This window comes from Ipomoea triloba, chromosome 7 (assembly GCF_003576645.1).
Source record: "Ipomoea triloba cultivar NCNSP0323 chromosome 7, ASM357664v1".
In the NCBI taxonomy this organism is placed as follows: Eukaryota; Viridiplantae; Streptophyta; class Magnoliopsida; order Solanales; family Convolvulaceae; genus Ipomoea; species Ipomoea triloba.
Window position 1 is genome coordinate 1419087 of NC_044922.1, and position 16751 is coordinate 1435837.

The window sequence follows — 16751 nt, forward strand, 5'->3', positions numbered from 1 at the left end:
TTAGGACATTAGATATCTAATTGTTTCATATTTCTGTATTCAGCTAGGTATCTTTAGTTTAGGCCTAAAACTTAGGAGTTGTTTATATTTCAGCTTGAAGCTGACCAAAGTAGACCAGCTGAGTCTTTGAAGCATATTAGATGAAGATAGTTGGATTTCTCCTAGCCCTTGGATAGATGAAGAAAGGGCACTGCTGCAAGTCTTTTTTCAAAATCGCGCAAACTATGAGGAAAAGGACAAATGAAGTTACACAATAACACAAAAAGTACATTTGTAACACGCTGGAGTTAGTGGTAGATTTGGACACTTGTCACAATGGCGTACCAGACTTATTCAGTTTTTCTGGAAGATTACCAGCATACCGTACCCTCACTTCTATCCTATGTATAAAAGACTCCGAAGCTCAGAAAAGTTACATTCGAAATTATTGTCGTGGATATTGTTGGACCATTGTGCATTTTACAATTTTAGAGAGAGATATATACTTGATGTTTTCGATGTTCATAATTTAGAGCAACTTAAAGTTTCATTGTGATTCATCCAAATTCACTGTCCATGCCGCATCCCTTGTGAAGATAAACACAATCGCATTCTTTGGAGTTGTGGCTTTAGATCACTTGCTCAAGCCGACTTCATGGCTCACCCTTGGAATGGAGATCAAGTGTTGAAGATCGGAAGGCTTATCTGGATTGAAGAAACACTACTTGCGATCAACAGTGCTTTGTGGAAACACTATGTGAGGATCAGTTTACTTGTATTTTTGAGAAGATACTAGTGAAAACCTACTAAGACTTTAGGGAGATGAGTGAAGTAGATCGTTACCAAATTAAACCACTATAAAAATCTCTTTCTCAATCTCTTTACATTTATGCTTTTATATTCCAGCTAACCAAATCAGTCTCACACATGATTACTTGCTTTAAGTTGATTTTAACCAATTTGGTGAGCACTTTGCCCCTTAACTAGGCCGGCCCAATGTGAACGGGGATTAGTTTGAGTATGGTATGAGATTAAAAGTGCTTAAAGGCACCTCTTATAGTTAGGGCCTGCTCGGTCATGACAAAAAAAAAAGAAAAAAGAAAAAAAAAGAGTTAGCTAGTCAGTTACACTAAATTGTTGAGTTGATATAATTTATTTTTTAAAAATAAAAAGGACAAAAAACTTTATTTAAACATAATACAATACATTTATAAACAAACATGACCAATCACTCCATCCAGACTTACACTAACTACCAATTAATAAAAACTTTTAAAAGCAAAACTAATAAAACGTATTTTGGTTTAGTTCATTAAATTGTCTAAAAAAAACTTTGCAAAACTACTTTTAAAAAGCTACTTTAAACAAAGGAAGATGCGGGCCATTAGTGAAAATTGTTTAGATTAAGTTAAAAAATTGACTTTGAATTGGACAGAGATTTCAAAAGTAAAGCAAGTCAGACCAAACTCAACAAAATGGGGAAAGAAGAAAACTTTGCTCAAGTGACTTGGATTGCTTAAGTTCTCATATTCTATTGAAATATCATGGAACTTACACTAATTCAAACATTCAAATCGCGTTTTAATGGTAGAGTGGGGTTAAATCCCTACTATGAACATTATATTGAAAGTTTGGATTTGAGATGGGCTCCTTATACCATCATTTTTGTCTAGCTAGCCAAACTAATCTTCATTGCCAGTTCACCGGTGGTAATATTCTGTCACAAGATGTGTTCTGTCTTATACAAAGAAGGCCTTTTTAATCTTCTCCAATTCTCCGGTGACATCTTTCATATGTAGACGATTAGTTGGTGAAATAGAAGCACAAGAGAGTCCAATTTTGAAGATGGAGAGGAAAAAGCTATGCATCGTGCTCTCTTCAATTTTCACCAAATTGCTATGATTGTCCAACTCTACATCTTGTGCTATTCCATGGCTGTTTTCTAGGCATGCTAATAGAAATGGGTCTACAATTTTCATCACTTGCTCTGGCAACGCCATCTCCACATACTCATAGAGACTGGTATTTTCATTGTTGAACAAATCATCCGTGGGTCTTTTTGCAGTAAACATTTCCAACAAAAGGATTCCATAGCTATATACATCTCCCAAGGCTGATGCCTTTGCTCCTGTCCCGTATTCTACATTCAAATAGTTAGTGAAAACAAAGAAACAGATCAAACCTAAGAATTAATAGAGCATCTACTATAGCATGGAAAGGAGTTTCTTGAACATAGAATATAATATATGATTATGATTTTATCTTAGGTAGTTATGAAAACATATACTTGTTAAAGCTTTTACTGATAATATCTTTACCTGGTGGAACATAACCAATTGACCCCTTTAACCCGAATGTACTAGGCTGATCTTCAAATGAATCTTCAATTGTTCGTGAATAAAGCCTTGATATTCCAAAGTCTCCAACATGAGCGGCTAATTTGTCAAGTAAAATGTTACTTGGCTTCAGATCACAATGAATAACCATTGGTTCACAATCATTGTGAAGATAATGCAACGCAGAAGCTACATCAATTGCGATGTTTAACCTTTGAAGAACACTTAGAACATTTGTCCTTGCATCAATATTAGAATGTGTATGCAACCACATATCTAGATCCCCATTTTCCATAAACTCATAAACAAGAGCTTTGAATGCATTACCTACAAAATCAATGCTCGAGCAACAAGTCAAAATTGGAACAAGATTTCGATGACGTATGTTCTTCAAAACTTTACATTCTGCAAGAAAACTCTTTGAAGCTCCACTTTTTAAAAGGTCGAGTACTTTTATCGCAATTATTTGTTCTCCACCTTGCTCAAATCTTCCTTTGTAAACAGACCCAAAACTTCCAGAACCGATCAAATTTTTCTCGTGAAAACCTCCGGTCGCTCGGTGCAAATCACTATAAGAGACTTTGGAAAGTTTTTCAACTTTGAATAGCTTCGTAGATTCTCTCTCTTTGCCCTTCCTCAAATACAATGTTAGAAAAGCAAGAAACGATGCAAGCACCAATGCTATGCTAACACATATGAAGATTTCTTCCAATAACTTTAGATGTTTTCTATGTTTTCTTGTCTTCATAGGACATGGAGGTAGCTTTAGCTCAGGTATACCACCACAAAGTTTCTTGTTTCCTAACAATGATATACTGTTTGCCTTTGTAAAAACTCCAACTGTTGGCACCTCTCCTTCCAAATCATTAAAGGAAAGATTCAAATGTTTCAAGGAAAGGAGCTTTTGGAATCCTTTGGGTATTTCTCCACACAACTTGTTGTTTGAGAGGTCCAAATACCTAATGTTTCTTAGCGAAATCAAAGAATGTGGGATTTTTCCTTCAAGGTGATTTGCATGCAAATCAAGATATTGAATGGTCAAACAATCTCCAAGTGACTCGGGAATTTTTCCTAATAACTTGTTTTTTGATATGTCTAACACAGATAATGTTTTTAATTTACCCACATCAGGAGATAATGGACCAATGAATGAATTATCAGAGAGGGCAAGAACCATAGACAAAGATGGCAATGCAAAAACTTGTTGAGTAATGGTGCCATTGAATTTGTTGTGAGACAAGTACAATTCATTCAAATTCCAAAAGTTTCCCACATTTGAAGGGATATTGCCATCAAAATTGTTGTGCTCTAAATAAAGAAAAGTTAGAGAGGTGAGGTTGAACAGAGTAGATGGTATTTCTCCAACGAATCCATTATAATTTAACCCCAATCCTTGCAAATTTTTCAAGTCACCTATCTCACTAGGAATACCACCCGATAAAAGATTATTTCCCAACATTAAAGCAATCAACCCGATTAGATTCTTTATTCCCATTGGTATTGTTCCCAATAACCCATTCTCTCCCATGCCCAAATAAGTGAGTTGGGATGAAAAGTTCCCTATGGCATTTGGCAATTTACCTTCAAGTCTATTTCTTGTAATGGAAAATATTTGTAAATTACTACAATTTGCCAAAGAGGGTATGAAAGCCAAATCCTCAAGAGGGCCATTGCCATCAAGAAAATTGGCCTCGAGGTTGAAATTTACAAGATGTTTTAACTTCCCAACATTAACTGGAACTTTACCTACAAAATAATTTTCTGCCACTTCAAAATATCGAAGGTTCGAGGCATTGGGAAATGAAACAGGGATGGCTCCATGGAACTTATTGCCACTAATATAAAATACTTTCAAGTTTGGCATGGTGTCACCCATGGAGCTTGGAATGGTTCCTTAGAGTGAGTTATCCGTTATTGAAATAACTCTAACGGAGGTGATATTGAAGAGAGATGAAGATAGTGTACCAGTGAGATTGTTGGCATCAAGAAGAAGGATATTCAAACCCCATAACTCTGAAATCTCATTAGGAACACTTCCACCCAAATGATTCTCATCCAAACCCAAGAACTGGAGCGATGAAAGGTTCCCAAAAGAAGGAGGAATCCCACCTGTGAAATGGTTTCTACCCAGCCTAAGAGATCTCAGCTTCTTCAAACTGGATAGCCTTACGGGGAGCCTCCCATGGAGTCCATTTCTTGAAATCACGATTTGCTCAAGGCGTACACAGCTGCTGAGATTAACGCCGGCGAGTTCTCCGGTGAGGGCATTGGCGAACAGATTGAGGGATCTCAGGCGCAACAATTTGCCAATTTCACTCGGAACTTGACCGTACAATCCATTCCCACTAAGATTAAAATCCCTGCGGAACGTTAGGTTTCCTATATGAGGAGAAATGGTTCCGACCAAACCCTTCTCGGGAAGCCTCAAAGCCACAACTCGTTGGTGCCGGCGGCCACAACTCACTCCTTGCCAGCGACAATGGTGCACTGAGTCATTCCACGAGTTGAGTAATACTTCACGCGGGTCGTGGGAAATCCGGTGCTTGAAATCTAGAAGGGCAATTCTATCGGTTTCGTTTGAGTGGAGAATTGTTGATAGAGTGGAAGTGGGGAGGGTGAGAAATGTTAGGCAACATAGAAGATTGATAATAGAAAGTGTAGATGATGATGATGGAAAATAAGAGAGCGATTTGGTTGTTTCATGTTTGGTCTTCATCATCTCAATCTCTACAACTCAATAAGTTGGGTTTAGATTAATACGAGAGTGAGGGTATTTATCTTATAGGGATTATGGAATCACATGACAAGCTATCATTAGTTGAGTTGACGTCAAGAGAAACCGGCCTCAAAGTGGAAGACTTGGAATTTGGTGATCAAAAGCCCATTGGAAAAGAAAAACCTTGGGTCATTGGGGAAATTCCTCCTCGAGGGCCCCATATATACTCGGGATCAGATTAACAAGATTGTGGAGAGTTAAATAGCCGGCCGTGACTATCTCTTATGTGGGAGGACATGTATGTCTAGTTCTTAGTGCCTACAAGGAGTCACTCACATAGAAGAATTCTCACATTGTTGTTACTAGAATTTAACTATGCGTCTTTGACACAAATATGTCACTCAGGAATTAACTGAGCTACCTGTGTAAATAGAAAAGATAAACCTTAGTGGTGGAAGCCCATTGGGGAAATCACTCCCTGAGGGCCCTAAATCAACAAGATTGTGGGGGATTAAATAGCAGTGACTACCCTTTCTGTCGAAAGACATGCCTGGTGCCTACAAAGAGTCACTCACACAAAATAGCTAGTGAATTCCTACATCACTATTGTCAGAATTCAACCATGCGTCTTTAGTGCAAACCAACTGAGATAGATGGTGGAAGATTGGAATTCAATTGGGTGGTGATAACTAAGGACCCACTTTGATACTACTTGAAAACTTCACTCACTACAAGAAAATAGCTAGTCAAATACTAAAAGATTTAACAACAAATTAAATAGATGCTTAAATACCTACAAAATTTTAATATTTTACCAATCAAATTCATTAGTAAATTTCAGTGATTTTTCAGTTGGTAAATTTGATTTTTTTTTTTTTGAATGAACTTATTATTACACTAATTCAAACACTTAATCTCATGTGTTGGGTTACAATGCAAGTACGAATACATTTGAGATGGGGCTAATCGTAACCAACTAAATGATGTGGGAAAACACAAGGACTGAAATAAAGTTACACCTTATCTATTACTAGTTATAGCTTTTCAAGTAATAGTATTGCAAATACTAATTTATATATCATTAAATGATTATTCAATTTTATAATAACTTTATTTTCTTGTAGGATAATGATCGAGTAGCTATAGCTTAAGTTGACTTGACGTCAAGAGAAAAAGAAGACTGCAATTTGGTGGTCAAAAGCACATTGGAACAAATACATGGTTGTAAAAAAAGAATTTGCGGTGAGAACTAGGAATCTACTTTGATACTCAATTGGAAACTTCGCTAATCTTACTTTATAAGTTATAACTATATAACTTTATCCTTCGCTAATCTTACTTCTGGGTCTATTTTAAATCAAATTTCTCATTCATCCATTATCCATTTTGAGCGTACCATATATCGATCTTTTCGTCTAACTATGAAAAATCTACATCCACTTTAACCCGATCCAAATCGGATGTGGACCCTACTTATATTTGTACCATAAAATGACTATTTAAAATGCCATTTTCAAGCTATTTTTCCAACATTATCATGTATGTTTGTTTATTTTGTTGTGTAATAATTTTACCTGTCTATTTGAGTTGATCAAAAGGTTAGGGGTCACACTTGTGTAAGACTGTCTCACGGATCCTTATTCGTGAGACGGGTCGGGTCGGGTCAAAGGACCATGCAAATGTCATACTTATATGTGCAAATTTCATACTTATATGCTCAAATATAACACTAATCAAGACTACAATTTTTGTTACTTATAAGAGAAAAAGTAATAAATTTTTCATAATAAATAATGTTGACAAGTGCCCCTTACTTATAAGGGCAAATATAATACTTTTGAGGAAAAATGTAATACTTTTAAATCGAAATGTAAAAGTATTGTATTTTCCCTTAAAAGTATTACATTTACCCTTATAAGTAACAAAAATTTTATTCCTGATTAGTATTACATTTGAGCATATAAGTATGACATTTGTGCATATAAGTGTTATATTTGCATCTTGACCCGACCCAACCCGACCGTCTCATGGTGAGACGGTCTCACACAAGTTTTTGCCAAGGTTAGAAAGTAAGAAAAAAACATGGTGATATTTTTATAATTATTACAAACTTTGGTGAACAAACTTAAGTGTACATACTCCTTTTAGGTATTGTGTGTAATTAGGTTAGTAATCAAGAAATACACTCTTAAGTAGGGACGACAATTCAACCCGACTCCGACAAGAAAAATTAATCCCCGTCCCTGAATAGTGAATTTTTTCGAGGAATGTGAGCATAATCAGAATACACATAGAGCGGATATCTTGAAAATGTACGAGCCTCAAAAGACTACAATTATTGAAGTTATGAATAGTAGTTCAAGTGGGTTGCATTGACTACTGGACATCATCTAATCAAAAAAAGGGATACAGGCTATTACAACACACTTTGTTGACAACAATTGGAGTCCACATAATTTGATATTGAGGTATGTGAGTGGAATTTCTTATACTAGTTGGTGATTTGATATGCAATTTGTGAAATTATTTATTGTGCAATTTTTGTACTAGTTGATGACTTGATGTTCACTTCATGAAATTATTTATTGTACTGTGCTATTTATTATACTAGTTGAAGACTTGATGTTCACTTTGTAAAATTATTTATTGTGCAATTTCTTATACTAGTTGATGACTTATTGTGCAATTTGTAAAAGTACTTACTTTATATTAGTTCTTGTGCATATTTAAATGTTAGGTTTTTTTTTTTGAAAGAAAGAAAACTAATTCATTAAATCATAAATTGGAATGTTTACAACATGATTCAATAGAATGGTAAGTTATTTCTTACCGTCTGACATAGAAACAACTTATCTAGCTGTGATGATTCGCAAACTGTTTCACAAATTGGAAGCTGGAGTACTTAAAGTCCATGTATATTTTGTTCCACATTACTTATTTAACAAAGAATAGTCTTGAGTGACTCGTATTATTGGACCATCGAACTTATCAGTCGGGCTGATTTTTATCGGGCTAAAATATTTCGTCCCTAACTTTAAAATTTCTCGATCTTATCGAACCAATTCATCGGTTTTGAATTAAAATTGGACATCCTAATGCCAACACATTATTATTGACAAATAAATAAGCAATAATGCTGCTGTGATGACATACTCCATATAAACATAATATTAATAATCTCGAGTACTAGGCTATTATATAGTTTAATAGATTAACGTTATTTGTGTTGGATTCGTACGCCTCAATTAACAATGATTTTCACAAAAAAATAAAAAATAAAAAATAAATAACAACGATATATTGGTGGTTAGTGTAAGTTTGGATGGAGTGATTGGTTATGATAATAAATTCAAGGACATATATCCTTAAATAAAGGAGGGATACTTAGAGCATGCTCAACCATGGTAGGTTTTTTTTCTCATAATTTTTAAGGTCCCATATAAAATAGAGGGTATGTTAAAAAGGTGAGAAAAAAAAATTTGTTGCATTTACGTGCCAATTAGGTGTGGCATGTACGCCTAACATGCACTTACAATAAAAGATTTTTTTTTTTTTCTTGTAGAGTAAAAACCAAGAAGAAACTTTTGATGAGCTTGCTCTTAATGTTGTAAATAAAATTGTGTGAAGATTAGCATTACTCTTTATAATATATTTTTTGAGAGATGAGAAAAATCTACACGTACCACACAAGGTTGTTAACAAAGTACACCAGAAATTAACTAGCCTAAAATTATCAGTAAGTAATCAATTCAAATAAAAAAAGTCAATCAGTCAATCCACAAATAATCAAACTTAAAGTAATAAAGTCTTATCTTATCATTACCAGGCAAACTGTCTAACCAACTAGCTGCCCACTCCTTATAATATATTGACCTTTGCAAAGCTCACGTTAAGCATGCATGTTATAAAATAATCCAAGCATGCAGATATAAATAAAATGAATACATAGTGGTGGCCATCCTCTCCGACACCTGAAAGCAACTTCTAGATTGTAGCTGATAACCATGAAAGTTGAAGTTCGGAGCAAAGAAATAGTGAGACCATCCTCTCCGACACCTGAAAGTCTCAAGAATTACAAACTCTCATTTTTGGATCAATGCGCTCTCAACGTCAGGGTTCCATTCGTCTTCTTCTACGACTCCTCCTCCGGAGCTTATTCTCATGATCATACCATTGATGAGCTCAAGAAATCACTCTCCGAAACCCTGTCTCTAATGTACCCGCTAGCAGGGAGGGTGAAGGAGGACAAGCTAACAATCGAATGTAATGACGAAGGTGTCGAGTTTATTGTGGCCGATGTTGCTGAAATCATGTCTTGTTTACTGGAGAATCCTGAGATGGAGAAGATTAAGCTGCTGATTCCTATTGGAAAGGTTTATGAGCCCCAACCGGTAGGAAAGGCACTGGTGGCGGTTCAGGTGAACCGGTTCAGCTGCGGGGGAATTGGTTTTGGGGTTTCCGTTTCACACGCCATAGCCGATGCTTCAGCCGTGGCTATCTTCTTTGAAACCTGGGCGTCCATCAACCGTGGCTGTGCTGTGAATGGGAATGGCTTCATTTCCGATCAGTCTACCATCTTATTCCCTCCATTGACGGATACTTCTGCCATTGAACGATCAGTGAAGATGGCGGCAGAGGCAGTCGAGCAGGAAGGGAAAGACATGATTGTTAAAAGGTTCGTCGTTCCCGCCAAGGCCATAGCTCAACTCAGAGAAGAATTAATATGTAAGAAAAACAACAAGAGGTCCCATCAACGCCCGTCTCGCACAGAGGCGTTAACGGCGTTAGTATGGGCGGCAGTGATAAACGCAACTCCTCAAACTCAAACTGTGCAGTTATCCTGCATGGTGAACTTGCGGAGCAGGATGGAGCCGCCGCTGCCGCCCAACTGTCTAGGGAGCTTAGCCTACGGAGCCACCGTTCACTGCGAGGCGGCGAAAGACGGCACCGTCGTAACCGCCGTTCAATTGGTGGAGAAAATACGCGATTCTCTCCGAGCTGTGAACGACGGGGCGGCAAGGAAGATTTACGGCGAAGGAGGGTTGTTGCGCGCGGCGTTTGCCAGAGGTCATGAAATGGTGCGCAACAAAGATTCTTCAACGACAACGTTGTACACAAGCAGTCTGCTTAGACAACCGTATTACGAAGTTGATTTCGGGTGGGGGAAGCCAAGACTGGTGGTGAATTTGCTCAAGAATTCAACGGTGCTTTTCTTAGACACCATTGGTGGAGCGGTAGAAGTGTGGATGGGATTGCCTAAGGAGGTTATGCATGCTTTAATGCAAAACCGCCACTTTCTTACCTATGTTTCTGCCTCTCCTAAACCAAAGCTATGAATTCCCCGCTACTCTTTAAAACAAATACTCCGTAATATTTATGGAAGCTTCTACAATACCATTGAGATGATATTTGTTTAATGGATAATATAATAATATTTATGGAAGTGTGTACAATAATTGTAGCTAAGATGAGTACCCGAAGTAAGTTTGTTGTTCTTTGGATATTGAGATTATGACATGTAATATGCAATAATAATGATAAAAAAAAAGTAATTAGTTATTAGTCTTGAAAAATTAATAAATAGAAGTGAGCATGATTAAACAAAAATTGACTAACACATATTAGGTTAAATGAGTATTATCATCTAGATGCAAAAAAAAATCTCAGGATGGAAACAAAATAATAGGGTGAACACTAACCTTAAGAAATTGTTAGAAGATAAGCTACTCGTAACACCGTTTGATCAATATATAACATCTAAGCAAAATATGACTAGCACATGTAGCAAAGAATTAAACACAAAATAAAGAAAATTGGACTTAACTTATAAAACATTATCTTCTAAATACATAACACAACATAAGAATTTTAATTCACACAACCAAGGAATCAGAGTAGATAATCCACCAAGATATAGCATGGTCAATACATTTATAATTATCTGAGTTGATCAAAAGGTTAGAAAATAAGAAAGAAAGAAAAGAAAAAAAAAAGACAGTTATATTTTTATAATTATTACAAATTTTGGTCAGATATCTTTTTAGATATTGAGTACAAGGTTAGTTATCATAAAATACACATACACTAAAGTAGGGATGCCAAATCAATCCAACCCCGAAATAAAAAATCAATCATCGCCGCCTCTCGACATGAATTCTTTTTGTGGAACGTGGGCCTAGTCGGAATACACTTAGAGCGGATATCTTGAAGATGTATGATTGTGTTGCTTGGATTCTTAAGTATCCATTGTCTTCGTGCCTAGAGAAGTGATTATTACCTAGCAAAATATATGTTAAATACAGAGAAAAACATATATTAGGCTAATTAAACAGCAAATTTAACACAATTGGTCTTTTTATACACAGAAGGTCCTTTTAATCTTGTGTAATTCCCTGGTCACATCATTCATATACATGCGGTCCATTGGTGATCTTGAAGCACAAGTGAGTCCAATTTTGAAGATAGAGATGAAGAAATTGTGCATCTTGTTCTCTTCCATCCCCACCAAATTGCCTTGACTGCTCACCTCTTCATCTGGTTTTGTTCCATGCTGGCTTTCTAGGCAGGCTAAAAGCAATGGGTCTACTATCTCCATCACTTGTTTTGACAGTGCTATCTCAACGTAATCATAGAGACAACTACAACCGTCATTAAATAAATCATCCACGGGTCTCTTTGCGGTGAACATTTCCAGTAAAAGAATTCCAAAGCTATATACATCTCCTAAAGTTGATGCATGTGCTCCCATTCCATATTCTAAATTCAAATAATTTGTCAAAGAAAAACAAATTAAACCAAATGCCTTTGAGAATGGCTGTATGTATATCCCATAAAAATATGATTTAGGATTTTGACTTTCTCATATAGATAATAATGATGGAAATATGTGGCAAAGCTATAAAATTTATTACCTGGTGGAACATAGCCAATGGATCCCTTTAATCCAATTGAAAAAGTCTGCTCTCTAGATGAATTTTCAACTATTTGTGAATAAAGTCTTGATATCCCAAAATCTCCAACGTGAGCAACTAAGTTTTTGTCCAGAAGAATATTACTTGGTTTTAGATCACAATGAATAACTGTTGATTCACAATCATCATGGAGATAATGCAATGCTGAAGCAACATCAATTGCAATGTTTAGCCTCTGAACAACACTCAAAAAACGTGTACCCCCATCACAAGAATGTGGATGTAACCATGTATCAAGATCCCCATTTTCCATAAACTCATAAACTAGAGCTTTGAACTCATTGCCCGAAGCATCACAACTTGAGCAAGATGTCAAAATTGGAACAAGATTGCGATGCCGTATGTTCTTTAACACATTACATTCTGTAAAAAAACTCCTTGAAGCGCCATTCTTTAGGAGGTCAAACACCTTTATTGCAACTAATTGTTCTTCACCTTGCTCAAATCTTCCTTTGAAAACAGACCCAAAACTACCAGTACCAATCAAATTTATGTCAGAGAAGCCACCAATGGCCTGGTGCAAATCACAATAAGTGATCATAGATAGCTTTTCAACTTTGCATAGCTTAGTAGATTTCTCCCTTTTGTCCTTCCTCAAGTGCAATGATAGAAAGGATGCAAAGACTAGAGCCACACCAACACATGTGAAGATAAGAACCATAAGTTTTATATGCTTTCTATGTTTTCTTTTCTTCACAAGACATGGAGGTAGCTTTAGTTCAGGTACACCACCACAAAGTTTTTTGTTTCCAACCAATGATACATTGTTTGCCTTGGCAAAAATTCCACTTGTTGGCACCTCACCTTCTAGATCATTGAAAGAAAGGTTTAAGTATTGCAAGAGAGGGAGCTTTTGGAGATCTCTCGGTATTTCTCCATTCAACTTGTTGTTTGAGAGATCCAAATACTTAATGTTTTTCAAGGAAACCAAAGAAGGTGGGATTTTTCCTTGAAAGAGATTAGCATGCAAATCAAGATATTCCAAGCTTAAACAATCCCCAATTGCTTCTGGAATTTTTCCTGATAATTTGTTTCCAGGGACGTCTAACACATTTAGTGTTTTCAATTTGCCTATGGCAGGAGATAAAAGGCCCGTGAATGAATTACTAGAGAGGTCAAGGTACTTAGACAAAGAAGGCAAGTCAAAAACTTGTTGAGGAATGGTGCCAGTAAGTCTGTTACTCGACAAGACCAGTTCATTCAAATTCCAAAAGTTTCCCACACTCGAAGGTATATTGCCATCTAAATTGTTGTTATCCATATATAGTGAAAATAGAGAAGTGAGGTTAAAAAGTGATGGTGGTATTTTTCCAGAAAATTGGTTTGTACCTAAATACAGTTTTTGTAGTTTTTGCAACTCACCTATCTCACCAGGAATAACACCCGACAAAAAGTTACCTCCAAAATGTAAACCCGTCAAGCCAACTAGATTTTTTATTCCTACTGGTATCGGTCCAGATAACTTATTCCATCCTAGAAATAATAAAGAGAGGTTGGATGAGAGGTTAGCTATAGTGTCTGGCAATTTACCTTCAAATCTATTTCTATGAATTGAAAATACATTCAAATTGCTACAATTTGACAAAGAGGCTATAAAATCCAAGTCAGTGAGGGGATCATTGCCACCAAGCAAATTGAGCTCAAGGTTCAAACGCTGAAGATCTTTCAACATTCCAAGATTACCAGGAACCTTGCCTACAAAATGGTTTTGTGATAACTCGAGATTTTGAAGCTTAGAGGCATTGGGGAATGAAACAGGGATGGTTCCATGGAATTTGTTGGCACCGAAAAAGAAATCTTTCAAGTTTGGCATGGTGTCTCCTATGTCGCTAGGAATGGTTCCTTGAAGTGAGTTTGCTGTCACTGAAAAATATGTAATTGAAGTCTTATTGAAGAAAGCAGAAGGAAGACTACCAGACAGATTGTTTGCAGCAAGTGAAAGCGCTTTTAAACCCCAAACTTTTGCAATCTCATGAGGAATACTCCCCTCCAAATGATTGTACAACAAGGCCAAAACTCTAAACGATGAAAAATTCCCAAAAGCTGGAGGGATTTCACCGGTCAACTGGTTATCACCCAGATTGAGTAACAGTAACTCCTGCAAAATATTCATCCCGAAGTGAAAAAAGTGAAAAAAGAAAAACAAGAAAACAAATTGATCATCTGAAAACAAATTTTTCGGCCTTTTTTTAATTTCAATCTGAGCCTATAAAATGTTTGAACAGACCTGCAAATAAACAAGGTTTACAGGAAGCTTCCCATGGAGGCCATTTTGATAAAAGTTGACAACCCTGAGTTGTAAACAGCTACTCAGGTTGACGGCAGCTAATTCTCCGGTGAGTGCATTGATAGACAAGTTGAGGTATCTTAGTCGAAACAAACGGCCAATTTCGCTGGGAATTCCACCGTGAATTCCATTAGCGCTAAGATCAAACCCCCCGAGGAATGTGAGATTTCCAATATGAGGAGATATGGTGCCAACCAAGCCCTTCCCAGGAAGCTCCAAAGCCACAACTCGTCGGTGTCGACGACCGCATCTCACTCCGGGCCAATCACAGTGATGCACGGAATCATTCCACGAATTAACTAACACTCCATGTGGATCATAAGAAATGTGGTGTTTAAAATCTAAAAGGGCAATTCTATCGGTTTCATTTGAGAGTGGAATTGTCGATACAGTGAAAGTGGGAAGGATAAGACATGATAGACAAAACAAAAGATGAAGAAGAGTGCGAAGTGCAGGTGGTGATGAAAAATAACAAGAGAGTAATATGGATTTCTCTTGCTTCATCTTCGTCACCTCAATCTCTACAACTCGATTATGATTGGGTTTGCAATTTTGCATATATAGATAAATTAAGCTTATGAAAAACTAATTCACTGATGAGTTTCCATGTATACATATATAATACCCTGTGATGGAGATAGATGAACTAGAAGCTGAGAAGATGACCCGGGCCAAGATAGACAATCAGGACGAAGATATATGGATGACCAAAGTCCAAGATTGGAGACCTGAGGCCCAAGATTGGCAACCCGAGGCCGGCCTCCAAGGTCAACCCTGGGCGGCTAGCCATTCCCGCACCAAAGCCTCTCTCCAAATTCGTACATACCCGAATCAATTTGTTCCATTAACCTGCTTTGGATAGCAGCTCAAAAAGTCTAGTCTAATATCCTATTCGTACATACCCGAATCAATTTGTTCCATTAACCTGCTTTGGATAGCAGCTCAAAAAGTCTAGTCTAATATCCTATTATCAAAACAACTTGAATATAAAGAAATAAAGTTACGCGTACGCTACTAGCTATAGGTTTACGCTTGGTATCCTAGCATCCTGAACTCTATCACCTTAATTACTAATTGTAATTTTTTGACAAGTTGCTCAACATTTGTAATTTTCTAACAAGTTGCTCAACATTTGTAATTTTCTAACTAGTTGTCTGACAAGATGGCCCACAGTAACATTTATTTATGTTTTGGTGGTTTTTTTTTTTAAATTAATTTGAAGTAAAATATGGAGTGCTTCAAGGTTCAACAAAATTCAAATAATAGTTCCCTTCTTTAGTACTGCTGACTCTGTTAGAGTCCTAACAGGAAGGAAGGACAAAGAATCAAGAGTACTATAAAGGAAGGATAAAGAATCAAGAGTTGTCTAAGGCTCAAACTCACTTATCTCTGTGTAGGAGTGTAAACTAAGTGTCACTAAATCACAAGGCTTTTAGCAGTTCTTTTGTTAAATATAGGACAAAAGTAAGTGTATCCGTTTATGTGTATTACTTACGCATATGGATTATGGATGGACAATTGGGCAGCTAATGAGTTTCAAAAACCAAAAAAAAAAAAAAAAAAAAAATCTTCTTTTTTTTAGTGGTGAGTGTAACACGCACACATTATTTGAAGGTGTGCATCAAAAAAATCTCACTCTTATGTAATAATACGTAAACGTACTACTAAAAGAGATAGGTAAATCGCATTAGAAAGCCTTGTGCGGTAAGATCGACAAAATTTCTTCTATGATACTTTAGGAGTTAAGTCAATTTATGACATTATTTTACAATAATTTACAACTTGAATTTGATTTGTTGACCTTATATAATAATATACATATGAATAAATAAATTTGTAGTCCAAAATGGACTCAGCCACCCTTTTAGATCAGTTTTAATATACATATGAATAAATAAATTTGTAGTCCAAAATGGACTCAGCCACCCTTTTAGGTCAGTTGGTTGTTGACTAGTCGATTTTGGACTTAATTGAAAACCGGAGGCAAATACAACTTGCTGTGTTTCTTTTTTCAGTTTTATATTGTTTTTTCTTTTATTGTCATTATTTTCTTTGACTTCTTAAGTATTTTATTACTCTGTAAGTTTTATGTGTTTGTAGTTAATAAATTATGTACCTTTAATTTATGACAAATTATATTATTTATCCGGCTTCAGATCACAATAAACTCTATGCTCACAATTTTAAAACTCTATATTCACAATTTCATAACTATATATTCAACAGTATAACACAATTTTTGAATCTATATAACAAAATTGTGAATATTGAGTAATGTAATTTTGTATATTGAAATCTAAAATTGTGAATATAGAAGATGTGTGTATAAAATTAGTTATCAACAAACAAATGTTGTACTGCATGGTCGGGGACTCGACTTATTATTATTAAGGTCGTAGATAATTTGTATTGTGTTTGGATATTAATTGTATTACATTTGATAATGGTGTATAGGGGTGAGA

The 16751-nt window shown here is 36.1% G+C and overlaps 4 protein-coding genes across 4 annotated transcripts; 1 reads left to right on the forward strand and 3 right to left on the reverse strand.

The window, feature by feature from the left end:
* Nucleotides 1–1579: 1579 nt before the first annotated feature.
* Nucleotides 1580–4191, reverse strand: LOC116025407 (putative receptor-like protein kinase At3g47110). The gene is made up of 2 exons (XM_031266628.1): nucleotides 2298–4191; nucleotides 1580–2119 (listed from the first exon to the last, which is right to left on the reverse strand). Exons 1-2 carry the CDS (start codon nucleotides 4189–4191, stop codon nucleotides 1719–1721), a joined length of 2295 nt encoding a protein of 764 aa, XP_031122488.1. The 3' UTR covers nucleotides 1580–1718.
* An 18-nt stretch (nucleotides 4192–4209) lies between these two features.
* Nucleotides 4210–5034, reverse strand: LOC116025408 (LRR receptor-like serine/threonine-protein kinase EFR). Its single transcript, XM_031266629.1, has one exon. The coding sequence runs from the start codon at nucleotides 5032–5034 to the stop codon at nucleotides 4210–4212; it is 825 nt and encodes a 274-aa protein (XP_031122489.1).
* A 3974-nt stretch (nucleotides 5035–9008) lies between these two features.
* On the forward strand, nucleotides 9009–10503 carry LOC116026125 (salutaridinol 7-O-acetyltransferase-like). Its single transcript, XM_031267576.1, has one exon. It carries the CDS (start codon nucleotides 9036–9038, stop codon nucleotides 10365–10367), a length of 1332 nt encoding a protein of 443 aa, XP_031123436.1. The 5' UTR covers nucleotides 9009–9035; the 3' UTR covers nucleotides 10368–10503.
* A 567-nt stretch (nucleotides 10504–11070) lies between these two features.
* Nucleotides 11071–15015, reverse strand: LOC116024748 (putative receptor-like protein kinase At3g47110). The gene is made up of 3 exons (XM_031265729.1): nucleotides 14230–15015; nucleotides 11943–14100; nucleotides 11071–11787 (listed from the first exon to the last, which is right to left on the reverse strand). Exons 1-3 carry the CDS (start codon nucleotides 14845–14847, stop codon nucleotides 11387–11389), a joined length of 3177 nt encoding a protein of 1058 aa, XP_031121589.1. The 5' UTR covers nucleotides 14848–15015; the 3' UTR covers nucleotides 11071–11386.
* Between the last annotated feature and the right edge of the window lie 1736 nt (nucleotides 15016–16751).